General features: G+C 43.6%; 1 protein-coding gene across 1 annotated transcript; it reads left to right on the forward strand.

Annotated features, from left to right (window-relative positions):
* The first annotated feature begins 5,015 nt into the window (after window positions 1–5,015).
* sptbn4a (spectrin, beta, non-erythrocytic 4a) lies at window positions 5,016–27,602 on the forward strand. The gene is made up of 20 exons (XM_071534642.1): window positions 5,016–5,138; window positions 15,828–16,091; window positions 17,068–17,301; window positions 17,409–17,498; window positions 17,634–17,912; window positions 18,012–18,142; window positions 18,529–18,733; window positions 19,498–19,743; window positions 19,886–20,020; window positions 20,679–20,920; window positions 21,604–21,742; window positions 21,879–21,963; window positions 22,297–22,508; window positions 23,009–23,340; window positions 23,809–24,318; window positions 24,490–24,550; window positions 24,643–24,911; window positions 25,801–25,971; window positions 26,124–26,166; window positions 27,303–27,602. The coding sequence occupies exons 1-20, from the start codon at window positions 5,016–5,018 to the stop codon at window positions 27,600–27,602; spliced, it is 4,071 nt and encodes a 1,356-aa protein (XP_071390743.1).
* Window positions 27,603–27,744: the final 142 nt, after the last annotated feature.

A 27,744-nucleotide genomic window follows, 5' to 3' on the forward strand; every position in this document is an offset into this window, starting at 1 on the left:
CACAATATTTATCATAAGTGGTTTTATTGTCTAATTTTATTCCAAAAGTTAAATCATTGAAAGCCAAATTACCTGGCCCGGGGAAGACATTTTTGCTAGGGGGGGAACTGTTTACTGGTGAGCTGAAGGCACAAGAGCAACACTGGCTGCTACACTGCTTGGATAATTGATAATGTGTCCAGATCCAATTGTAGTTACCAATTACTTTGTATTTAATCGTCAAATTCAAGTGACCACCCATATTAATTTTTAATGTCCACTTTAGTCTCCGTTCTGTATGTAGGCTATTCTGCACAGTGTAATACATGCAGCATGCAAATGGCACATTTTATGGCATTTTCCATTATTATTATGACATCAAACATTAATATGGGTGCTCACTTATTGAATTTGATGATTAAATACAAAGTAATTGGTGTAAAACAGTACCTTCTACCTATTTTAAAATGTTGCGCTTTTATTTTGAAGGCTAAACGGCCAAACCGGAGGTCTTGTTTCTGCTAATTCAAGCTAGTCTTACCTATCGACGCCACAAACGTGACGTATTTTGAAATGAACAGCTAGCAGTTTCAGCTAAATAATGATGTAAAAGTCACTTTGAGATCTGTTGGCTTCAAGAGACTTGGATTATCCTGTAAGAGCTGCATGGAGCCATTTTATGGTTATTTAACGTTATTTTTTGAAGTCTGAAGACAGGTCTCCGGCAACTTCAGTTGTTTTGGAGAACGCTGCTATGTACTTCTTCTGGGGATCGCTCTATGAGTTGAAAAAACGAAATTTGATCCATTGTTTCACGAAAATCCAAGTCAATCGGCATTAAATTTACTTCCACATTACCAAACCTCACAAGATGGAGGTCGCGCACTGTTGCACAGACAAACCTTGCGCGGCCACGGTGGCCTTGCAAGAAAAAACACTCACCCGAGTTGATAATGACCGAATTTTAATTTTTGGCTGAACTATTCCTTTAAACCTTAGCCTTAGCTAACCTTTTCATGTGATGAACAGGAACGTAATGTTCACATAATTTGTGTCCACAACACGCAATCTACATTTCAGAGTTCATGCTCATTTTTACGAAACTTTATGACGCATTGTTGATTTCCATCTGCTAATGGAGTATGGTGCTATGAGTTAGTGACCAGCATCTTAACCCATTTCAGCTACAAAGGCTAAAAATCCTTGCTCCCAAGCAACAACAAATGACAAAGATGTATTATTATTACAGTATTTTGCATTGTGATATGTTACCTCTTTATTAGATGTTTGTGCTGGATCTCTGCTGTAATTAGCTAGCTTACTTGTCTCCATTGTTAAAATTAGACTTTATTGTTGTCAATTAAAGGCCACTGTGGGAATGAGAGGGGCAGGGTGGTGGGGTTTGGGGGCCAACCCAGAGACTTGTGTAAGAGGTCATTGTCCCATAGAGGTCATAGATTACTTAAAGATCACATATTTTACAAAACAGTTTTTTCCTTGCCCTTCCATATGTAAACATTTTAGTTTCTTTATTTAAAAATCATGTGATTCTATAAGCTGTTTTGATTTGGAGCCCTTAGAGACATCAATCAGGCCTGACAATCTGCATTTGACCGCCTCAAGGTGAATAGCCACTCCCGCTCACTGAGTCCCATTTTTCTATCTTTTCTCGTCAGAGCCAAAAGCCCAACCCCGGGACGAGGCGGCCAATCAGAGCAGTGGTTCATTAGCATAAAACCAACGCCCACAATGGTGACACTGAGAGGCTGGAACACACACTACAAAAGCTGGATTTAGGTGGGTTTGTTTGCTATACACTTCACAGACATTTTTTAAAGACTACAGGGAATTGTTAAATTGCTAAATAAAAAACAAAAAAAAGAGTAAAATATTGGACCTTTAATACTCCTGTAACTGAGAAACAAATTATGAAAAATCATGTTGTGAAGCTGTTTTTCAGACATTTTATGCTGCTTTGTATGTGCACCACCCATATGCACCCTTTGTATTAGCCATGTGCTTCTCATCCTCTCCTCTGGACTTCAGTTTTGCAACCAATAAACTGCTGCTTGCTAGCTATCCCAGCCCACTGGTTAGTTAGCTCTTTATTCTTACAATGAGTACCAGTGGTGTTTCAGCTTTACTTGTGCTTGGTAAAGCAAAAGATATTGTAGTGAATCGGCCAGACAGAGAGCGTGGAAGCCGTGTCAGCAGTTGATGGTAAAAGTGCAGGGACTTCTGGGCTGACTGCAAACTACTGCATGGCTCAGTATGTGAAGGCAGTGGGTCAGTAGAGGAAGCCGGGGAGAGAAGTTGAGGAGGAAGGGTCTCTGGAGATCACTGTGGACTCAGAGTAATAACAGGGTTGCACTCAGTAGAGATGGCAGTGGTGGAGATATGTGCGTGCTCTGGGAATGATGATGACGACGATGATGACGATGATGATCAGGCCTAGAACTAGTCAAACAGAGTGTCTTAGTGCCATAGGGTTGGACAGTGAGAGGGCAGGCCTCACAGTGTGTGCTACAAGACAGAGGCCCAGACCGAGCGCAGTAGGGACGATTTTAGAAGTTTAATGGATGATGTTGTCATTTTCTCTTCTGAGGTTGGACAACTCCTTTGTCATGTTTTTCTTGACCACTACTGTAGAAGCCCCACCCAGAGCCCCTTTAAGCTGAGACAGCTCCACTGTTGGATCCTCCTTCTAGTGGAGTAAAGTAGAGTAGAGTAGAGCAAAGGTGGAACAAGTAAATACAGACAGTAACATCACCTCTGGTGACCCAACACCTGCCATGTTTGTTTTTGTTGGCAATAGACAGACTCGCCACCTCCCTACCAACTCGCCTCCTTTGCATAGTATGAGCAAAAATGAGATACGATGACAATGCAGATAGAATATAGAAAATTAAAACGCATATAAATACCAGGTGTAAATGTAAGGATGTGATCGCATTGTTCATTATCAGTATAGCATATCCAGATGCAAATCACGTTCCTCGTGATGTTCATGTGTATTGTAAGCTATGGTGACTCCTGGCATTTCAATGCAATTATTGAGACATGAGATCAGATTATTGTGCATCCACACTTGACCTGAAAATGTGCATTACATTTTCCTGCTCTCCCTTTATATTGACATGAAAGGTGAAAGACTTGATTTATAAATCATAGGTGCAGGTTTTACAGAATATAGAAAATACAGAAATGAAGCTGATTAATGATTATCTATGAAAGTGTGATAGAAACGTAATAACAAAACCACAACCAGCTTGAACAAGAAAACTTTGATTCACATTGTTGTAGTTGGGTGGTTTGGGGTAGTGCTCCACTTCAGCCTCTGCTCATGAAATTTTAATTACCTCCCGGTGGTATGATGATACAATGTGATCAAAAAATGAGTATTAGTTTTATATACAAATAAAAAAAAAAACACTCTTGTTGCTGCAGTGCAAATGCAGACTGCAAATTGGAGTTGTACTCGAACCAAATTTTCCGATCACGTAAAATTGCACCGTCGATGTGTAATTCAGGTATGAGGAAACGGCATCAGCTACGTGGTAAAATGCGTCTACCCCTCTGTAACCGAATTACATATTTGCGGCAGTAAAAATTGCATGCAGGTCCCCTTAAAAAGGGAGAGTGAACAGTGATCCAAATCAGTCAGCTGCACTGTGGGCCATGTGTGCTTGCGTCCTCCTCCCCTCTCATTCAGCTGTTTTAAAACGACACCCCCCCACCCCCACCCCCCCCCTCCTAAATCCTGCTCCCGCTCCGAGTGCAGTCATTTCTAGTGCAGAGAAATGTCCCTGGTGACACTGAAGGATGACGCAGGCTCTCTCTTCCTTTCTCTGTTTCACTACCCCCCCACCAACACCACCTTTTCCCTCTTTTGACTTGCTCTCCCCTTCTCTCTTGCTCTGGCGCTCCCCCCCTTTCTCCATTTCCTCTCCCTCTCCCTCTCTCTCTCTCTCTCTCTCCTCTTGCTGTCTCCCCCCTCCTCTTTCCCCTCCTTCTCGCTCTCTCGCTCTCTCTCTCTCTCTCTCTCTCTCTGCTCCGGCACTGCAGTGCTGATTGTGATTGCACACACACACACACACACTCACACTCGCGCTCACACACACACACACACACGCGCGAGCGCGCGCACACACACAGGAGTGTAGCTGAGAGGCAAGGACTGCAGCAGCATGCACCAACCGCGGCTGAGCTGTTCGGGGACATGAGGAAGGGGAACTGGGGAGAGGAGAGAGTGTAGTATCTCACACCAGCCTGCGTGTGCATCTCTGCAGCGGTGGGAACGATGCATTTCAAGAGCGGATAGCTTATGTTCTCCGGGCCTCCTCTGCACTGCCTCTGCATCCCATTCACCCTGCTCCTCCCACTCCAACTCTTCCTCCTCCTCCTGTCTACGGCATCATTAGGCAGGACTACAGATTGACCGGGACTGGCGAGCGCTGGATGGTCAGGTTTGCCCCGGCTGAAAGAGTCTGCCGTGGCTATATGCTACATCTACACCTTCGTTGACGGCTGGATTGTAATCGAGCTTCGGAGGGGGGGAAAGATACCCCAGAACCCCGCAAGGAATCTTGGATGTGTGTGTCATTCTTTACCAGTGTTGTCATTGGCGCATTTCCTCTATTTCGTTGCTTGTTTTTGCCTTATCTGAGACTGGCTAGCAGGCACTGCAGCATCAGGACCGCAAGACCCGTGAAGCGGTAGGGCATGAGGACCCAGGGGCGACCCAGTGGAAGGGCTTGAGTGCTTCCATTGCTACCACTGCTGCTGAGGTGCTTATCTTGATTTTTTTTTTTTTTTCCTCCAGAAAAGGGTGTCTGGTGGGGGTTGGGGGTGGGTGGTGACAGCACAGGTACCCAGGCCCCTGCAGAGCCAGAGCGGGTGGCTCTCGCATAGAGGAGGCAGGCAGGACGTCCTGTGGGAGAGGGGGGAAGAGGGGCTGGCTCAGGCTTTGGGCTCCTGATGGTGGCTATTTTTGTCTCCCCTAGCTGAGTGATTGGGGACAGCGGGTGGAAGAGAAGATGCTTATGGCCCGAGACACGGCGCGGGATGAGGCTCAAAAGCTACACAGGAAGTGGCTGAAGCACCAGGCCTTTATGGCAGAGCTGGCCCGCAATAAAGAATGGCTGGCCAAGATAGAGCAGGTGAGTGGAGGTGACCAGGGCATGGGGATGGGAGGGAAGGGAGGGGAGGGGAGGGTTGAACGGGGAGGTCAGATAGGCAGAGCAGGTGAGTCGGGGGTTGGGGGTTGGGGGTTGGGGGTGGGGTGGGGTGGGGGGTCATATGCCAACGAGAGCACATGACTGGGGAAGCGTGTGCACGGTGGGTGCGGTGGCAGTAAAAGGGAATAGATGATCGTGGGAGAGGTGTCATCGCTCAGCTTTCATTCTGTCGCTTGGCTTGGGGACATCCTGGGTTTCATTCTCAAGGTTATGATTGTTAAAGTGGCCGTGTTGTTTTCAGGACGGCAGGTGATGCGATCTCTGTGGCTCTCCAGGCTGGATGGACCGTTGGAATTTCATTGCTTACGTGGGTTACAGAGAATTAAGCAGAGGGCAAGAAAAGCTTTGCAGCACTGAACAGGCCAAACATACAGAGCTTACACACTCCAGTAATAATCGTGTAATTATAAATGGCATCTGCTTTTGTTAGGAACATAAAACTGATGTAAGGTGAATCCCCTTCATGCAAATATCCTCAGATCCATTTCATTCCTGCGTTCCCATGATGCTTTGCAAACCTGACAAGGCAACAACCCATCCATAGAGAATGTTCTCCATGCCCTCTGCCTCGCTGAAGCTCAGGTGGGCTCTTCAGATGTAAATTAGTTAACAAGGCTCCATTTCAGTCAATGGCACATTGCGTGTATCTGTTACAGTCCAAAACATTTTGCTGCTCCGCTCCAGAAAAATGAGATGCTCAGCTCAGTCACAGTTCAAGCTTCAGATAAGGAGACGTATAGAATACAGTATGTGTGAGTGCTGCTTGCAAACAGGGTTCAGAAGAGGAGCAAAGATAGAGAAAACACTGATTATGACTAAACAATAATTGTTGCTCAAACATAATGTAGAAATATCAATTTTACATATCAGTTGTGTTCAGTACGATTTAATGTATCTTGATAGGGGATCATATTACTGTAGCACTTTAACTGAATTTTAATTCCTAAATACTAAGTTTAAGTATTATAGTAGAGGTGTCGTATATAATTATATAGTATTATATTATAGTATAATAACAGACGTTATTCAGCTGGGTGCCATGTTGAAATTAAAAAAAAGTGTTCTTGCTGAACCAGGAAGTGCTCATTTGACTTAAGGCCCTATGTACCAATTTAAATATGAACATTACCAAAATGTAAGGCAAAAAGCATTTTTTTTAGGTACAATCTTAGAATTTATTTCATTATAATGATTAATAGTTTTAATCATTATTTTCTCATAGTACAAGTCAATGAACAGATTGCTCATTTCCTTCCATGTATTGTAATGGCCAAAAGCCACACTAAGGCAAAATGTGTCAATGCATTATGATTTTTGATTTGATTATTTGATACTTGAATTGTCACTATGTACGTATGACAAACTTATACTATATTAATAAACCATAGTATGGAATGAGTGGCTCCTATCAATCCACTGCATCAGCCAATATAGCAAAGGATGTAACTAAAGCATATTTCAAGTCAAGTTTTAAAGCTTTTAGACTCACATTTTATGAGGCTTTACCTGAATAATTTAGCTGTAGTCTTGGTGAACTTGTTTTTTTATTACATGACTTCACTAAGGCAACATATTTATCAGACCTTCTCCTTGACCTTGCTGAAATGTCTTTAAAATCTCAATAATAATCTCCTGATATTTTATTGACATTTTCTTGTGTATTCAATTATTAATATTTTTTGTAGGATACATTAAGAAATTAATTAGACTGTATCGATCTTTACGCATTATTTTTGTAGGATATGTTATTAAAAATTAATTAGACCTTATACCAATATAACTAATTATAACTGTGGCCCTTGAAGACAAGTCCTACTACTGTACATTACCTAATGAGGAAATCCTCATTAGCCATCTTGGTTGTCCATGTGTGAAATGTGTTTTTGAGGTTCACCATGCAAGTCTAGACCTTAGTGAGCCAGCAGCCACCTGGATTTAGTTCAGTGACCACGCAAAAGAGCTGAAGTGTGGCTGCAGGTAGGGCTGATAGGTTTGTGCTACAAATACTGAATTGTTGCAGCCATATTCATCCGTGTTCTCCACAGTATCACAACCTATGGCTAATTAGTGCACAGTATTAGGTTTGAATGTTCAAATACTGCCAGTTGAATATACAGTAAACTCTAGCAGAGGCACATTTTCTTCTTCATGGTAGGCACCTTGAGATATGTTATTTTGCTTGGGAGCCACCAAACATTTTGTACAGGGACAAAAGTCATTTGTACAAGGGAAAGTCAATAATCAAATACAGCTACAAATTGCAATTCAAGGGAGGGGGGGGGGCACAAATGGAAATGTGAAAGATTTAATGCTGTCAAGGGTCAAAGGCTATATGGAAATGCTAAAAATACAGATTTGGTGTCCATAGTGAGTTCATTATGGCAGTTTAGAGATTGCATCCATGCATGGCTGTGATCAGTTAGACACTCCAAGTGGCACTATTTGGCTTCCCTTGCTTGGATTTGCTTCCATACACACAATAGTGTATGATCAAAATAGAAGTCCTGACATGAACGCTTAGTTTCTAAGTGATTGTACAAATTCCCTTTGAGTTACAGGCAATTGGGTGACAGGTATCAACCAAAACTCATGTATTATCTAATACTTGGCTCATAAATTGTACCGAATTTGATGAAATTTTGTCTTTTATGAAATTTGGTAGAATTTCATGAAATTTGGTCTGCTAGATTTAGATATACATTTGTGGTTCTCCCTTTTGGTTGATTTAAAAATGTCTTTGTATACATGGTTATTCCCTTTCATCACAAATACCAAGTTTGTGGTTGAACAAGTTGTGGCAGTTTAATCAACTTGTCTGGTTTGTTTGTATCTCAGGTTATGAATGTTATGTGCCTTGTTTGATGTTAATAGATCAAACATTGACAAAAAAGCTACTCTACTATTCAATGAATTATAATTGGCAGAATATTGATGATGGTAGGGAAATTTGTAGATATTGCTGGACAGCTGGTAGCTGTCAAGTGGGATCATGACTATCTTTATGTGTTAAAATAAAACCATCCCAGGAAGGCCTATTGTCAACAATCAGTCATATTCATGTCATTCAACTAGTGAGAAGCAAGATGTCTTACTTGAGGATGCTTGGTGTGCAGGAGAGTGAGTCTACTTGGCCCACATGATATTATAATGGCTGTCCTCAGTTTACTGCTATTCTAATATATATTCATGACTGGGGGCAGGGATTCAGGTTGACCAATTCAATTCAGTTCAGTTCAATTTTATTGTCCCCAAGGGGAAGTCCTCCTTGCAGCCAGATACATAAAAACATATAAACATAAATACATAAAAACACATAAGACATAGACATGTGCTGTGCTTGGTTTTACTGTCAAGTCAGTCATCACCCAAAGCATGATGAATGTAAATATACATCAGTGGGATGAAGGTAATCAAACAAAAAAAAACACAAGGACTTGGAGTCACCAGTCATGTACTTCCAAACTAAACCTGTTCCTAATCATAATGGCAGTAAAGTCTTGGGTATGACGGCCTGCTAAAACTAGTTGTAGGCTCATGAACAAAAGCAATTATATTTAAAAATCTTTCACTATCCAACATTTATCGATGAAATATAATTAAATTATTTCTTAGTTTTACATCAGATTTGGCAGCTAGATGCAAAATGGAGGCTTGAATCTTTCTGAGACAAATAATATTACCTGTTATTATCTTGTTATTACCTGTCTAGTTTGTTCACAAATCATTGGATAAGGAAGTAACCTCGCTCTTGCAATTATCTTTGTCTTCATCTGTGACCTACCCGACTCTCCTGGGACCCACCAGTAGGGTGTGACCCACAGTTTTAAACCAGCAGCCTGTTAGAAATGAGCACAGTCAATTCCTTACATTTTCACATTCCCAGAATTATAGAAATGCAGTCTTCTTCTGCTTATCATGTACATCTACTGTGCCGCTAAGGCTGACATGGAGAGGCCCTCCACCCAGAATGACATCTCAGCTCGAAATGAACACGGACTGAAACAGGATACCGCGTTGCTTCTGAATCATCAGCGTATTTGTATAACCTTTCATGCCAAATACCAGATACATAAACAGAAAGGATTGACACTGAGTGCAGAAGATGGCTGCTACATCCAGCTTCGTCTCTCCGGTGCTGACCACCGTGGTTTCGTAAAAGTTCTCCGCACCAGAGACCCTTGTGTCTCCGTCGCCCCGCTCACATCGCTCCATCTGCCCCCGCCGCTCTCTCTCTCTCTCTCTCTGCCGTTACCTGAGAGACGGCCGGGGGGGGGGGAGATGACGCTGCGTCCTGCCGCGATCAGAGAACTCGGCGTCCTTTTTGGAAGGGTTCCCGCCTCCGCCTCTGCCCTCGGTACTTACTCAGCACATGAGGCTCCCAGGCCGGCGTGTGTCTGTGGAGGATCTGTGGGTGCTTCTCTGTTACAGTAAGAGGACTCACCGCTGACCTTGTGCCAAGCGCCGCCAACGGCTCAGGGGTCAAATGCCTTGTAAACACACAAACAAACCGTGGGCCCGTCTCGCTGGAGCACATAGATCAGCGACGGGCTAATGGACCCACGCCCCTTATGTAGGCTAAATACAGCACCCATAGCAATCGGTCACCTCTGTCCTACTAGGCGCTAGTGCCCAAATCGACTTTAACATCATGTATGTCTAGTATTCAGTATTGTGTGCTAAGAAAGATGAGCCTGTTATTTTTCATTGAGCTTTTCTGCATACAGTGAATGTACAACATATTAGTTACATCTTCCTGATATTGAGTTTCAGCCCCTTTTGCACAATCCACATCTCAGTTGTCTTGAATCTTAAAAATCCTTCTCTGACTCGCTTCTATTTGTCTACATCTCCTCCTTTGTGATTGCTATAGATTTAAAAAGGGAAAATAATGGAAATAATGGATTCAACCAGGATGCACCTCATCAGTGTACTTCATGACAAGATAACTGTCCCTAATATTTTTTTTACATTCATTGTACTTGTCAGATTAACACAGAGGTTGCTGAAGCTTGGTTTTAGTTGCTATAGCTTCGAATCAATAGTGCTACAGCTTCCTGGTTTCACCTATTCTTACAAGAACCCAGTGTTTTTCTCTGGAATTAGTGTGACATTTTGTAATGTCACACAGAAATTTGAACTGTGGGCTACTTCTAGGATCATAAGGCTTCAGAGCAGGTGCAGTATGAGAAGAACATTTACTGTAACCATATGCCAGGATGGAGTTTTGTGGACTTCAAGGCTACAAAAATAGTTTCCTGCCATTTTCATTTTTCACTGTCTTTAAGATACGCCAAGGTCTTTTGAAGGTCTTAAGAATTGCAATATGAAATATGAATTTAGGGCGTTTTGGCTGTTTTAATTTGTTACATTCTATCAATCCAAACTTTAGTTACTACTCACACATCATAGTGCTGATAAATACTTCTTAAAGGCTCATGCTACTATTCAGAAACATTTAATTTCTCCAAACATGTTCCAGCTATAGGAATGCTATATACCCAATCTTCTCAATCAGAGTAGGTATGATGTGAGACTCCCAGATGCTGTTGATCTATTGTTATCAAAAATGCATGTTGTCCCAGTGTGAGGTAGTGAATGTCCTGTTAATAGCCTTGTGGGTGAGTAGTACATGTTCATGTAGTGCATTTACCAGCCCTTTGTAGCCCTTTGTAGTGTGTGATGGCCCACATTGCCATTAAAATTGCCAAATCCTTAATTAGATCACATCTAACTGAGTTTTCTAATCTGTGCATTAAGTTGTTTTGTGTCCACGTGACTGTCATTTGTGTGATTTTACTGTCCTGAGTGGCATAAATAATGTCCCAGTTGACCAGTTTCCAAAATTGTTGTGCATCGGTTATTGCAATTACTTATGTCATGAAATTCAAACCTGGTGAATGAAGTAAAACAGTGGACAGGAAAAACTGCATCCGAAGATTTTCTTTCAGTCTCAGTCCAGTAATGGAGTAATGTGTGAGTTAAAACAGATATTTTTTAATAGTTCTACCTAAATTATCCCATTAGTTTTCAACTAAGGCAATTCAATTCAATTTTGTTAACACTATACCTATGATATCTTGTCAGTCTACCATCAATTTATATTTCATTTAAACTGATTGTCATATCATGCTACTGCTATTAAAACAGTAACATGCAATGGTTGCAGCTTAATGTAATTTGTTTGCATTGCATTCATTGCTATATAAAATGAACAACAACTGCAACAGTATAACCACTTCCTTTTTGTTTTTGGTAACTCCAACAAAATGTCCAAATTGCATGAATACTGAAAAGTAACATTCCCCAACATTATCTCTGTTACTGAACATAACATTTTCTTGGTGCCCTTGAAAACTCTGTATCTCCACAACCCTCTCATGAATGTATAAAATTGTTTGATTTTGCTATACATTTTTTGCACATCACACAATGCATTTTCATGCATTTTTTTTCGGTTTAGCTTTGTTCTAGTGACTTGCTCCACAAATGCAGGATAAAAGTGTTACATGGACAGCAGTGATTTATAAGTACTCAACTTGACAGTTGATTGTTTATGTATGTACAGGATATGATCAAAATAAAGGTAACACCAATTCAAGACTCCTGGAACAATACAAAAAAAGGTTTTAGTTCTGTAGTGGTGAGAGGTGTTGGATACATTTTAACTATTAATTAAACTATTAATATAGTGACATCCTGGTGATTCTATCATGGAGAAACATGCAAATAGCTCAGCAAATCCATTCTCAGCAGACGACCATGTAGTTGCAAATGGACACTGGATAGGGCAACGATAACCTGCAGGCCTCCACTGCTGTTGCTGGTCTACATCAGTGACCAAGCTGCTGCATCGTCATCAATGCTTTCTGTTGTTTTTGCTGACGATACCAACTTGAGCTTATCACATAAAAAAATCTTTTCACTTATAGCTGAGGCAAGTGCTGGTTTAGAAAAACATGTCCAAATGGCTCCAACTAAGGAAACTGTCCCTAAATGTAAAAATCTAATTTTATAGTTTTCACAGCACAAAAAGCAAAAGATACTCCTGTGAACACCCATCTCTCCACATCAGCCAGATTTAATACTCACATTGTTTGCCACAAAGCGACAAAGTCTCATCGTATCATCAGTAAAATCAGCATCTTGGGTCAACACCCACCTTTAACACCGCATTGTCGTATAATGTTCCTCACATACTGTGACATTGCTTCGCCTGCCATATTTACTACCATTCTCCACTTTCAGCTGCTGGACTGAACATTGAGTACCACTCTCTTGTCCACTAAATATTCTGTCTTTATCATAAACATAGTTTCAGCTTAATTCACACCAGACAGTCAAACTACCTGCACCTCCCCACATTTTGCACCACTTGCTGTCAGTTCTTCTTCTGTTAGATGTAGAAGATCCTGACTGAGAAGCAGTTGCATCTACACTGACAGTTAATTGACATCTCTCAACAGTTTCAAATGTAGACTTTAAATGTTTTCCCTCAGTATAATGACACACAGATTGCCTCTCTTTCTCTCTTTGAAAACACACACACACACCCTCCGACTCACTACCATACTCTCGCTTTCCCATAGATTTCACTATCCACATTAGGTCTACTTCAATCTACATGTACCTTATTTTCCTTACTTGTCTTATTGTTTTTGTTCCATGTAAATGTACAAAAATGTACAATTTCTGCAGTCATTTCCATTGGTTGCATTTTGCCTGTCATCTTTTTCTTTTGTTTTGATGTTTTATAGAAGTTTTATCTCACCTGTACATCAGCTGCTTTTGTTTTGTTTTGGCTTTATTCTTATATTCTTATATTTGCTCTATTTTTATATGTCCAAATGAATAAATTGTGTAAATCCAAATTGTGCTGATGTTTGGTGCATTTGCTGAGAGGAAATAAATCATTCCTAAGACAAGTTCCCAACATTACGATAATGCGTTTTGTTAAAAATTCTGTTGAGATCCAAAATTAGTTTCCACAAAGATTCCACAACTGCATCCCCAAATGGTATAGTGGGTTCATCAACTGTAGTCCACTAGTACTGAAAGCCACTAGGTGTATGTCTTTCTGCTAGTTTTTCCATTATTTTGAGTATTTACCATGTACTATGTACCAAGTGCATTACATCTATATGTAAATGACCTTATTTAGCCTATATATTTTGGAAATGGAGTGGGAAATTCAAAAGACAATGATATTATGAAAGTACACTTAAATACCAGACCAATGCTTATTCGAAGGTGCATACTCGTGTTCCCTGAAATGTTTTGCCTAGTTTATTCACAGTTGCTAGTTAATTGTTTGAATCGAGGGAAAATCCAAAAATTGCAAATCATGGCACAAGCGTTCAAAGTTCCCAGTTTAACGATATTACATGTTCGCTAGTGTTGCATTGTGGGATGGGCTGAAGGGACAAAATGGCATCAAGCTAGGAAGCTGTCATCTTGGTCCAGTGATAGCATATTTGCAGCATTATGCCTGTTTGGTTAGCCAGTGCATTTGGATGTCTGAAGTGCAGATAATGTAGGTTTTACTGCATGTGAGCCTCTTCAAGGATGCTAAAAGATATTTTGTGGATTCACCATTAGCATAAGCGTTATGTAGAATAGATGATGACACAAGTTGCATGCTGTTACTTTTATGCATGGCTGAGAATGCATTCATGTTTGTGCCAACAGTATAAAACAAGCCGTTTAATGCCACCCACCATTTCCCACCATTTCACTATGCTGTATCAGCAAAACGGGCGAGCCTGCAGAATTTGACGACACGATACTACTATAATAGCGTGTTTCTTCTGTGGTAGCCATAGAAATATCGCACTATGTCAGCCATGGCTACCTGGAATATTCCCTTCACTGATGCCCTTTGGATCCAACTGCGCCCATGCTCTAGCACAGCCCATGCACACCCGCAGCCTGATTTCTCTTCCATAAACCTTTGATTCTTTTTCCTTTTTCTACCCTTATTTCTTTACTCTGCCGTTCTCCTTTCCTCTCTCCACCCCCTCTCTGATTTCTTTTCCCTCTCCCTCTCCCTGTGTGTCAGTAAAGCCAAGAGAGAGGAGAGAGAGAGAGAGAGAGAGAGACCTGCTTTCTGCTGGCTCTGCATTATGAGCGGGAGAGAGAGGCTGAAGGAAGATAGGAGAGAGAGGGATGTGAGAGAGTGAGCGCTAGCAGCAGTTAAGCAGAGAGCCTGTGCCAAGAGGAGGAATGCAGCACTGCATTATGAAAGCCACAGGATAGGTCCAGCTCTCTGTGAAAGATAAAGCAGAGAGGCAGGATTTGGAAGATAAAATCTGTCATATATGCAAGGTTACTGCTCCAATGCAAGCTCTAGTAAATATAAACATCATTCATTATCATATGCAGTGCAAGAATGCGATGAATAAGATGCCTGTTTATTAGAATTTGACGAAATCAGTGACATTATCAGAGACTGTTACACATACGTCCTGAAGGTCTGCGCTATTGCTAACATTAAATGGGCCTCCGTGAGCCAGATGAAGAAATGTCGAAAACGAAAGCTCGTCATACTAGGAAAGCACCTCCGACTCCCCTAAGTCTAAGTATGGGAGGAGACTGGGAAGATTCTATTTCAGGGAATTGGAAAGGAGCCACAGAGAGCTTCATCGACACAAAGGAAAATGCCACAAGCTTTGATCTCTCCGCATCTCCTCATCCAGCTCACGTCATGAACAAAGCCCAAGATTTAGAGGGGGGAAGAAGAGCACAGGCGATGGACAGAACAGGGGTTTATTAGACTTTCCATGCATGATTTTTAGGTCAGCCCGAGGCCAAGCTTTGCTCCGTACACCTGCCTCTTTGCAAGCAGGGGGCTCCAGCCTTGGCATGGAGCTGCGTCGTCCCTCCCTACTAGCTAACCGTTATTCTGAGGACAAAACTGTGAATTCGTCCGCTCGGTTTCTAGCGCTCTGTCACGTTCTCGTCACAGTCCTCTTCTGAAATGTTGCATACATTGATAAAAGATCCACTGCAGGTGAAAAAGGGGGTGCTTGACATTTCTTCTCTATTTTGTCTTTGGTGAGGTTCATGGTCTAGGATAAAGTGTGTTTAGGGATGCGTCTAGTGACTTCAAAGGGCTGCGTGTGGGGTCACTAGCACCTATAGCTTTTTAGACCAAAGCTTTGTTTGATAAAGGTGTGTGATGAAGCCAAACTATTTAAAAAATCATTTTGATGGACATCAAAGTCCGTATGCTTGAAATCTAAAATGGTGGACAGCTCTGTAGAACGAACTAACCCGCACAATTCACAGATTTGTGGTATTAATATTACCAGATGAGGCAACAATCATCTCAGCCCATAAGAAACATCCCTTGAAGGAAAAGCTGACATTAAAGGAGTGTACGTGTAGGAAGCATAAAGTCACTCAGCCAAGAAATATGATTGTCCAAGACTTAATGTAATTTTTGAATTGGTTAACACAAGTGAACATACAGTGATAATGACTTACATTGATAGATTGCACCTGAACTCCCTTGCAATGTTTTGACAGACATTGAAATGTGTCTTGAATTATCCCCAAATGGGAAACTGAACCACTCGCTCGTTCATTTTCCTCATCCCAACTCTGTTTCTCCAGGAGGGTCAGGAGCTGATCCAGGAGAAGCCGGAGTTGCGCTCAGTTGTGCAGCAGAAACTAGAGGAGATCAGGGAGTGCTGGTCCGACCTGGAGAGCACGACCAAGGCCAAGGCCCGCCAGCTCTTCGAAAACAACAAGCCTGAGCCGGCCATGAAGAGCTACTCGGACCTGGACAACCAGCTCTCCCACCTGGAGCAGCAGCCCCCCCAGCTGGAACAGGCACACCATCTGCCCACCTTCAATGAGCAGCTCCAGAAATTCCAGGTAAATCTCAAGGCTCTCGAGGGTCTCCTGTAGAGACTTGGAGCTATCTTTGGCAGATGTCTCTCAGGAAGTTGTTTGCAGTACCATATATTACATTTAGTCAGTGTTACGAAAGCCCAAATGATTCCTTCCAATGTGAATTTTTCCTTTTTACTTAGCAGATTAGAGTTTTAGTTATACAGATATTTCTCGGAGGCAGAGCTGCTCTGGAGGCAGAAATAATCGTATTGGTTGAGTTAAACCTCAATGGGCGGAGGAAAAGAAACAGTTAAGCAAACTCGAATGGCAAAGAAAGAACTCAAAATATAAACAAAAATTATAAATGACAATGACTTCTTTTTTCATTCATCTATTTTTGATATAAATATGGTCTTAGAAGGTTAGTAAGCTAACAAACTAGCTTGCCTACATAGCTATAGGCTGGTATGGCTCGTTTGAACTTGGATGGCTAGCTAGGCTAACTAGTTAGTATGATAGATGGCTAGTATGACTTTTTCCGCTATTGTCAGGAGTGCTATGTTTTATAATATAGAAGCTTCCTCCTCTCTTAGCCCTTGCCTTTTGCACATGGCTTCAGTCTAATGTTACGTAGCTTGAAAAACTGTGCTTCTTTGGCTCTGCCCACTGACTCAGCCAATGAGATCATTTCTGCCTCCAGAGCAGCTCTGCTTCAGAGAAATGTTTGTGTAACTAAAACTCCAGTCTGCCTTGGTAGAGGCCATGTGTTTGACATATACTTCAAGTCATCGTAGTTTATGTAATCTTCCTCAGCCCTAAAGTGTGTCCACAGAACCCACTGTTTTGGCATGTTTTTACACACGAGGTTCATTGGCATTAAAGAATGCACCATATGCTTTGTTCTTAAAGCGAGGCAACCCATTACGTAACATTGAAATGCTCAGATAAGAAAATCGCTGATGTGTTTGGCCATCCCTCATCTGGCTCTGACGTGACCTTCCCCTTCCCTCCGGCACAGACCATGGAGTCTCAGATAGGGGACTTTTATAAGGATGTTGGAGAGCTGGGAAGCTTGCAGGGGGTCTGCCTACCCCAGCGAGGGCTGATGGCAGGCGACAGGGAAGGCGGCGAGCAGTCAGGCGTGGTAGAGACCCGCATCGTCCGCCTCATTGAGCCCCTGAAGGAGAGGCGCCGCATCCTGCTGGCTTCCAAAGAGATGCACCAAGTCGCCCAAGACCTGGAGGATGAGATAGTGAGTGACTCTCCTTTCTCTGAGCTTCCCATCCTTTACTCTCACCCTTTCTCTGTCCCATTCATCCGTGTACCTCCTTTTTAATTCCTTTCCAATCTCTTGCATAGCTGTGGATTCAGGAGCGGCTTCCCCTGGCCTCCTCTAAGGAATATGGCAATAACCTCCAGAGTGTACAGCAGCATGTGAAAAAGAACCAAGTGAGTGTCAGAGATTACGTGTTGTTGGTACCCCCCTACCACCACAATTATCAATATCAAGTATTTATTTGTGGTCAGCTGAAATGTGACCTCAGCCCACTCAACCCTAAACTTTGCCTCTGATTGGTCCTGCAGACACTCCAGAGGGAGCTGACGGGGCGGCGGGCGCGAGTGGAGGAGGTCCTGGACCGGGCGGGGATCATCGCTTCTCTGCGGACTCCTGAGGTGGACTTTGTGCGTGAAGGGGCGGGGCACGTGCGTCAGCTGTGGGAGGTGTTGCGGCTGGAGGTGGAGAGGAGGTCGGTGATGCTGGACGCTGTGCTGCAGGCACAGCAGTACTACAGCGAGGCGGCTAAGGTGGAGTCTTGGCTGTCCGGTCAGAAGCTGCATCTTGTCAATGAGGAGAAAGGCACGGTACGGACAACCTTGGCATTCATACAGACATTTGTTGGCATATATGCACCATGTGGACATATGAGGCTAATATCCTAATATAATGCCGCTGTTTTACAGGATGAGGCAAGCACCCTGCAGCTGCTGAAGAGCCACCTGGCCCTGGAGCAAACAGTGGAGACATATGCAGAGACAGTAGGCATGCTATCCCAGCAATGCCAGCGTCTACTGGAACTGGGACACCCAGAAAGGTGTGGCCTGACCCACCCTCGCACATGCATCCACAAAGCAGCAAATCCTGTCCGTTAATATACACATTGTAGACCAAGGAAGGATGGAAGGCAGTAATATATAGAAAAACATATAGAGCCTGTGGTTTGGCAGTCAGCTGGAAGACCCACAATGACAGGGGGGTAGTGCAGAAACGTGACTGTCCTTGGGCCATGTCTCTACATTCGGTGGCCCTATTGCATCTCTTGTGCACAAATGCAACAGACTTACAAAACACAGCCTCTGGCACCGATATACAGTTTGTGACCTTAGATAAGAGTATCGTAGAAGAGTCCTCGAAAGTTCTCATTACACGTTACATCACGTTACGTTTTGTTTTCCCTGTGTTTCTCTCTATTTGAAACAGTGAGCAGATTACCAAGCAACAGTCCCACATAGACCGGCTGTATGTGTCTCTGAAGGACATGGTGGAGCACAGGAAGACCAAGCTGGAGCAGCAGTACTGGCTCTATCAGCTCAACAAGGAGGTGGAAGAGTTAGAGAAGTGGATCACTGAGCGCGAGGCGGTGGCCAGCTCCACTGACCTCGGCCATGACCTGGAGGATGTCACGGTCAGTCCTTGGAGAAACACAGTTGTAGCTGCTTACACTAATTGCAGGGGATCTTAAACTTCATTGGTCTGCTCTGTTTGGTGTCCACTTTGGGTCATATTTAGTCTTGCTCAGGGACCCAGAATACTAAGAATACTAGTACTCTTATCACGTTGGGACATGCTGTTCTTATTATTATCTAGCTATTACCAAGACCAGAATGGAAAAAATCTTGATTGAGTCATTCTCATGCTAGAATAGCCAAGACCCCCCGAATACCCCCCTAAAAACACCAATAGGTCAGTTTTACTTATAATGTTTAATTGCGTTGCTTTTACACAAAATTTTGAATAATCATAAAAATTATTTATGATTCAGCAGGACTTGTCTAAAAGAATCAATGTATGTCATATATAACAAAACTGTCAGCTTAAGAAATCATTGTCTGCACAGCAATTTTAGCTATAAGCCAAGCAACTTTTGGTTTTATTAGTGTTTTGCTACATGAAGATAAGTTGAAGCATACATATGCACATACTGTACCAAATATGAATCTTGATATTTTTTGTAATCTTTAGGTTGAGTTAGGTATAAATGCTTATAGTGTTTGGTCTCAAAAATAGAATACTCTTTTAATAAAAGTCATTGAAGTAAACATTTGAAAAAACAAAAATTGTAAAAATGATCTGTTGGTGGTTTATAAGCCAAAAATTTAAATATGTCTCATTGTCATTCTTCCTGTCTATAGATGGCCTATAGTCTTGGGTGGTTTCTGTGTGTTCCAGGTGCTTCAGGAGAAGTTCACCAAGTTTTCCTCAGAAACCAACAACATTGGCCAGCAGCGGATGGAACAGGTGAATAAAATGGTGAACGAGATGATCGACTGTGGCCACACAGACGCAGCCACCATCGCTGAGTGGAAGGACGGACTGAACGAGTCCTGGGCCGACCTCCTGGAGCTGATGGAGACCCGCAGGCAGATGCTGGCCGCGTCGCACCAGCTGCACAAGTTCTTCACTGACTGCAAAGAGGTACAGTCACAAATAATATCAGTCTCTAATTCGATTGCACTATGTTCTTCGCTGCCGTTTCAGAGGTAGACAGTCTAGCCATTACATGCGGCTGCTATTTTTAAAGTCCTCGTGATGATGATGACGCTGTCCTGTGTTGTAGGTCTTGGCTCAGATCGCAGGGAAGATGAGGCAGCTGCCAGAGGTGAGGGCGTGCCAAGCCAGCATCGCCAATCCAGCCACCCTGCAGAGACTCATGCACTCCTTTGAGCATGCCCTTCAACTGCTAGTCGCACAGGTGAGCACTACCTATCAATCACACAGTGTACTCGCTGTTGAGGGACACGAGCATGAGTGGATATGTCTGTTATCATACTCATTTCCGATCACGAAATGTGTCATCGGCTAGGTTTACATGTATGGAGTAAACATTGTTATGCCATTGGCCATATTCTGGGTCTATTTATTCAGTTTCCATGAATAAACTGATTAACAGAATCCTCCAGTCCACCTGAGGTGTCCCCCCCCCATGCCACAACCCATGGCATGTAACCCAATATCGGGTTTCTCATAATTGTGTTACTTGAGTAATCAGGTTAAAGACTGAATGTGCATGTAAGACTGCTGGGAGTGCATGTAAACATAGCCACTGTACTGCTTCTAGAAGTCTGCACCAGAGAAAACACCAAACTGGATATGTTGTGGTCAGATCCTCATTCCAGCCCCTTCGCAATTAATTTGCTAATGGCTAGAAAGAGAACCTGAAAAGAAGATATCCAGAGTCTGGTGGTGTTTTTGAGGCCACAGGCCTCTAGAGGTCACTGCAAAAGAAGAATTTGTTAAGACATATAAAACTTTATGAATATAATCTTCCATATAAACAGTCTGCCACACTGACTATACCGACACTGATTAACGTGTGATGAAGCCAATAACATCATCCTGGCTCGGTGCAGGTGAGGCAGCTGCAGGAGAACGCTGCCCAGCTGAGGACCATCTACGCTGGGGAGAAGGCCGAGGCCATCATGATCAAGGAGCAGGAAGTGATGGAGGCATGGAAGGAGCTGCTGAGCTCCTGTGAGGCCAGTCGCGTCCAGGTCACCTCAGTGACCGACAAGGTGCAGTTTTTCTCAGTGGTGCGTGAAAACCTGATGTGGATGGAAGGCATCATGGGCCAGATAGGATGGGATGAACCAAGGTAAGACTCCAAAAGCATTGCCATCTCCTTTGTTAGTTGAGTTATTTGTTCGTGTTTTGTCGTCTGTGTTGAGATGTACAGGAAACCTACTGTATATGTGAACTAGTTTAGGAAATTGCCTTTTGTGGTTCAATGTTCACTTGACCTAAAAATCCCTGTGGTCTTGTATATTGTACAATCCCTGTAGACGGAAGTTCATTACTGCATAGTTTCGAAATAGGCTGCTATGCCACCTTGACCTAATTTCACATGACATCTGTTATTCAATTTTTCATATGATGTAATTGCAGGCTATATATTTTACACTGTAATCACTGACATTTTTTTTGTCATTTTTCCAAACCAATCCCACCATGCACCTAGCACTTCCACACTTGCCTTAAAATCTTTGAGCAGCTCTTGATATATGGACACATATATGGACATATAGTCACTGTAGGACTGGTAAAAATGTCAAATCAGGAGGCCGTCATCTTTAATTACAGGGTCCACTGATATCATTTTACTCAGAATATAATGTAATTTATAATCAACATATACAGTATATACATGTATGCATACATATATACTTGTACGTACTTGTGCAGTGTACAGGTAAGATTTTAAAACTCTGTAGGTATAAGCATTCCCTTGTGGTCTTTGTTGGTTATTCTCTGTTTCCTGGCTGACCTATCCTGCCTCAGGGATGTGGTGGCTCTGGAGGTGATGTTGAAACAACACCAGGAGTTGAAAGCCAAGATGGACGGCCGCAGCAAGACCATACAGCAGTGTGCAGATCTAGGCAAGATCCTGCTGGCTGCAGGCAATCCTGCAGCCGAGGAGGTCAGGCTAACAAACAGTGCAGCACATCATAATTGCAATCACAGTTGCCTCAAAAGAATTCATAAAACCCACACAATTACCATGTCAAGACGGCAATATTGTTGTGATCATGTATGCAATCTATCTGTCACCACAGATAAAAGAAAAGTTGGACAGCCTTCTAGCTAAGCAGAAGGATCTTGCTGAAAAATGGGACAAACACCAGGAAAGGTTACAGCGCAGTGAGTAACTTACTAGACAGCTACATGGGAGCAAAAGCAACTCTTAACACAACAAAATGTTAAATGTCACATGGGTTCAAAATCAAAACGGTTATATGAAGTTAATGTATCGTGCATGAATCATGTATGAATCTAATAGCTCTTCTTGTTTGAGCGAGAGAACACTACACACTCACTGTGAACATGACTTAAACCATTGCGCATCCAAGCTATTATCTTAAATAGCATAAAATTTCACAATAATGTACACAAAAGCATTTTAACAACAGATTTCTATTGTGCATTAAAATGTGCTGTGATGGTGATTGGGCCGTGTGTCTGCTGTCCCTCCAGAGCAGGAAATGTTCCAGTTCGCCCAAGAGACGGTGAAGGCGGAGGCCTGGCTGAAGGCCAAGGAGCCACTGATCACCTCCAGGGAGCCAGAGGGAGGACAGGCCCAGGCCCAGACAGACGAGGTCGAGCAGCTCATCCTCCGCCATGAGGCCTTTCGCAAGGCTGCTGTAACCTGGAAAGAACGCTTCAGCTCCCTGCGCCAGCTTTCCGCTGTAAGCCTGCCTGTAGATAAATGTTTCATCAATACAGTAGTCACAATTTAGTGCTGCTACAGGAAAAAAATGTGACCTTGGGGTGTCCTGTAGGCTTAGCAGGCAGGGGCGCATGCCGTGTGCTTGCAGCATTGTGGGCTCAAATCCGGCTCATGACCTTTACTGCATGTCGTGCACCCTTGCTCACTGTATCCCATTTGCCTCGTCATGCTCCATTGTACACCAGCTAATAAAGCGGACGTAAAACTATTTTGAAAGGAGCAAAACATTCCTGAAAATGTGTTTTATTTCTGCTGTCATGGATCTATCATACATTTCTATTCAGCTTATTATTGGTTTTATGCTACACTATCATTTATTTAAACTCTACCTTTTAGGCTGAGAAGAAGAAAGAGGAGGAGAAAAAGACAACCCCGCTCTCCAGCCGAAGGATGTTTCCATTGTCTTGTCTGACTCCGAGTGTTCCCTCAGCTAGTGCTACCTCATCTTTCTTGAGGCAGACGGTACAGGCGCATATTGAACCCAAGCCCACTCAGACCAGTCTGGAGCTGGGTGCCACCCCTGCAGCCCAGAGATTGTCCTCGACCCTAGCCAGCTATGCTCCAGTTATAAACGGATCAGGCTACCATGGACTGGATCAGCACTGCAGTGGGAAGTTGGAGAGTTCCACCTACCTTGGGATGAACCACCAAGCGGCTGGAGGTGGAGATGGCTGTGGCTACCCGGCGCTGAACCCCCAGAGTGGTGGAGGAGACACTTCTAGTTACCTTGGGATGAACCATCAAACTGGTGGGGGTGCAGAGAGCTCTGGTTACCTTGGACTGAGTCCGGGGTGTGTGGGCGGTTCTGGCCACTATACGCAAAACCATCAAGGCGGGTTAGGAAGTTCAGGTAACTTAGCTCAACAGCAAAGCAGTGGGGGTATGGGAAGCCCAAGCTATCTGCCACAACAGCAGAATATGGGCAGTTCTGGATATTTGGCACAACCGCAAAATATTGGGAGTTCTGCATACTTGACACAGCAGCCTAATTTAGGGAGTTCAGGATATTTGGCACAACAGCCTAATATGGGGAGTTCTGGGTATTTGGCACAACAGCCTAATATGGGGAGTTCTGGGTATTTGGCACCACAGCCTAATATGGGGAGTTCTGGGTATTTGGCACAACAGCCTAATATTGGGAGTTCTGGATATTTGGCACAACAGCCTAACATGGGAAGTTCCGGATACCTAGCGCAAAATTATCCGAGCAGTGGGGGATTGGGTAGTTCAGGCTTTCTGGCACAAAATCATTACGGCAGTGGGAGTCTGGGTAGCTCTGGTTTCCTGGCTCAGAGTGGCGGAATCATGGACCCTAAAATGGCGTACGCATGGCAGCACCTGAAAGCCGACTTCATGCAGCCCAGGATCAACCACATCCACAAGGCCGTAAACCCCCTCCTGGAAGCCAGCAGAGCGCAAAGGGAACAGTACGGGGACATCCCGATGGCGGACATGGTGGGGCCAGAGTCGGGGCTGGAGCTCCTCCATGGCCGGCTCCAGAGGGACCCCCGTGGCAGTCGCTCTGACCCCCAGATGGACCACCTGAGGCGAGAGAGGGAGTACAAGCTGGGCAGACAGACATCCAGCGAACAGGAGATCCAGGCCCGGCTGAACGAGCTGCCGTTGATTGTCCGTCAGGAGCGCTACCGGAGGCGCCTGGAGAGGCAGTCGTCCAGCGAGCAGGAGGGCAGCGGCAAGCAGAGGCTGCAGAGGCAAGACTCGAGCGACCTGGAGGGCTCCATTAAGGATGGCTCCGACAAGCGCTCGGGGTAAGTGAATGAGTCATGTTTGTGACAGCGAAATTCAAATGTTCATTACGAAATTGGTCTGTACAGTTTGCCTAGTCAGCACTGTCCAAAGCGATCCTAATGCATTGATTTTTAAGGTCACATATTGATTGTGTTAGCTGTTTGGGTGACTCATGTCTGTTGCCACTGCAGGGAGAAGAGATCTACCATGGCAGAGATTGTAGAGCAGGTCCAGGAGAGAGAGGCAGCACAAGTGAGTTAGCTCACTTAGAGTACATCGTGTTGTCTAAACTCACCTTTCACTGTGTCTCTGAGTGACATTCTCTTCTGTATCTGCCTTCTCAGGCACGAGGAGAGCCCTACCGGCCTCCCAGCAGTCTCTCAGCTCCGGTGACTCGCTTTGACGGACGCCCTCGCGCACGGGACCGCCCCAAACCGAGGAGGAGGCCCCGTCCGAAAGAGCCTGAAGAGACACGGCGCTCTCGCTCGGCCCCAGCGACCGGTGCCCCGACGACACCCCAGCCGCCTTCACACACTGCCCATAATGAAGGCTTCCTCTACCGCAAAAAGGCAACCACCTCTGACCTTGAAGCCCAGCAGAGGAGTCCCAATAGGTACGACCACCACTGACAAATCACACAACAGACATAGTTATATAGTAATATGGACATAGGGGCCATATTACAGAATAAAATTGGAACTGTCTATCCTGTCTTATCTCAGAAAGGAAAGGAAAGAAAGGAAAAATCCTGTTTTGCCATTACAAAATCAAATCCTAAATCCTTGGTTTCCTGTTTTATCTTTATAACTCTGCCCTCTTATTTTTGTTTTAAGATATCCTAACTGTGGTGATCCAAACTCTGTGCTCTACTTATGTCTGTATTCACAATTGACCAAAAATGGTACTTGTTTCAGACCATAGACTGACACGCCAAGTCCATGCGGTAAGCTTGAAATGATGGGACTTCAGACATGCTGTTTCTATTAGACCAATACCCTTTCATTAAGCAACAGCTGTTGCTCATGAAACTATCTTGAAAAAATTTTACAATGTTCTATTCATCCATGATTTTGACTGTAGTTCTCTCACCTTGTTGAATCAACTCTACATTCAGGCAAATCCAACTTGTGATACAGACAGATGTCACTATTTTTATGAAGAGCCCCATTTACCACAAGCCAGGATGTCTAAGTGACATCCAAATGGATTTTCAGTACATTTTCAGATATGCAGGAATATGGCAATGATGAATTAGCCTAAACGGTTACAGAATATCTCAATAATGGAAAAAAGCGCTCACCAAGATATAAATCCCATTGAATTCACATATCAATAACAGTGATTTTATCCTTTAACAAATATATAATAGAACATATACTTTATTTTATCTGGCTGTGGATATGTGTTTTGCTCAACCCTCCCAAGCTATCTGCAAAAATATAATGTCACCACCATCAATTCTAACATTAATTCCCACTTCTTTTATCGTTTTTGTTTTCCAGCAAGTCCTGGGTGAACGTATATTGCGTGTTGACAGAGGGAAAGCTGACCTTCTACAAGGATGCTAGGAACCACACTGCAACTTACAATGGAGAGACTCCCCTCGACCTCGGTGTCTGCTCATTTGATGCTTCTGTGGGATACAAGAAGAAGAAGAATGTCTTTGTTGTCAAGTAAGAATAATGTTTTTTTCTGGCTGAGTCATAACATAATAGAAATAGCAATATCAAAACACAGAAAATCAAAATACAAGTGCAGAATTAGGTCATTCATTGGTAATGGGCAGAAGGAACTGACAATGTCTCACTCTTTTTCTCTGGAACAGAATGAACGATGGAAATAACTTTGTATTCCATGCAAAAGACGAGGTAAGAAGACCTGTACTTAAAAAATGCTTGAGTGTGTTTCCATTCTCACATTAGAGCACACAATAGTGGAGCTCTGCTTATGTAATGGCAGACATTGGGACATAAACCATGTGTCTTACTTTATAGTTTGACTACTATGTGCCACATAGGAGTTCTATGAGAGACCAGAACTCTTAGATCAAGTGAGAAATGTCTGTGCTTTAAGGAAAAGTCCTACCTTACCTGTTTTTCTTTACGGATGGTATTTAAATCCAGCTTGTTAGGATTCAAATAGAAAAATCATCACTTGTCTGATACTTTATATGAAAACACGGGGATGCCCTTTTTAGTGGGCTTTTCCTTCTGTATTTTTCTATTGGTTTACATAGTAAAATTAGACGACAGGAAATGCTGTGAAAATGCAATGTCTGTAGTTTCACGCATCATGACAGCTGGGAGGGGGATGATTTATTTTTTCTTTGAAACCTCAGGGACTTAACTCAATGCAAACCATAAGTGGGGCATATATTCCTTACTGTGCTTGCATATTAAAATGGAGAGGCTACCCTACACCCTGAAATAGAATTACGATCTACAGAAGGGCCCTGGTTCCAGCTTTGTTAGCAGGAAAGACATTTTCAAGCTGCACTAGGCAACTTTGCACTTTGGCGGCCCCAAGTGGCAGCAGGAGGTAACTTTGACTTTTTTTTTTATTTGAAGGACTTCATTACCCAGAAATGTCAAGTGATCTCAGTAAACTGCACACTCCTCTGACTTAAATTTCTTCTTGGCGTGGCTGGTGAAAAAAAGTCCAGTTTTCTCTGGACGGTGCGCTCACTCACTGATGTTTAGTAGGCAGTTTTTGTATTTTGCTTATTTTAAGTTTTGATTTGTCACTTTATCTGCACTGGGAACAGAGTGTCCATACCCGACACTTGAAATTAATTTGGGCAAATACAATAAAGCTACGGTGTCTCAACTAGGGGGGAGTGGACGCTCTCCTCTGTTGCAGCCCCAAATTGTGATTTAGACTCATAATGCCTAGTGCAGCTTTAAAGTCAATTTGAAATGTTGCACAAACCCCAAATAGCAACATGAAGAAGTCTGAGGAAGGTATTACATGAAAGGTGACCTCTGTCTCTTCATGGTCTCTGTAGGAGGACCTGAAGGCTTGGACCTCTAACATCACCACCTGTATATCTGAGCATGAGGAGATGGCCAAGTGGGACAAGCCAGGCACCTCGTCCACGGACCCCGACCGCTCGGAGAGGAAGGAGAAGTCGGAGGGGGACGCAGATGCCAGGTCAGAGAGATCCGAGCTTGCCGAGGGGGAGGAGAGGTCTGAGAAGGAGAGGTCAGAGAAGGGGGACGGCTCGGAGAAGCTAGACACGTCGGAGATTGCCGACAAGGTGGAGGGCGGGGCGGGGGGCTCCAGCACGTCCGGAAAGAGCAAATGAGGAGCCCTCTCTCCCCGTTTTAACTTTGCCCAGTGACAGCAGGAGCAGGAGGTGGTGGGCGGGAGAGACGGATGGAGAGCATGTGCAGCTCGGTTTGCAGATCCTCGGTCTTTCTCTCCCGCGCAGCCGGAACATACCGGGG

This window comes from Centroberyx affinis, unplaced genomic scaffold, assembly GCF_046629955.1.
Source record: "Centroberyx affinis isolate AG114_WGS23_722 - 3 ecotype Tasmania unplaced genomic scaffold, CSIRO-AGI_Caff_v1 ptg002593l_1, whole genome shotgun sequence".
NCBI classification, from domain to species: domain Eukaryota; kingdom Metazoa; phylum Chordata; class Actinopteri; order Beryciformes; family Berycidae; genus Centroberyx; species Centroberyx affinis.

Excerpts from the sequence above, each read along its gene's own strand:
- sptbn4a (XM_071534642.1), top strand. The coding sequence starts at position 5,016 with ATGCTTATGGCCCGAGACACGGCGCGGGATGAGGCTCAAAAGCTACAC. Across the intron at positions 18,734-19,497 it reads ATGACCTGGAGGATGTCACG|GTGCTTCAGGAGAAGTTCAC; the intron begins GTCAGTCCTTGG and ends TGTGTGTTCCAG. Across the intron at positions 21,964-22,296 it reads CCAGGAAAGGTTACAGCGCA|AGCAGGAAATGTTCCAGTTC; the intron begins GTGAGTAACTTA and ends CTGTCCCTCCAG.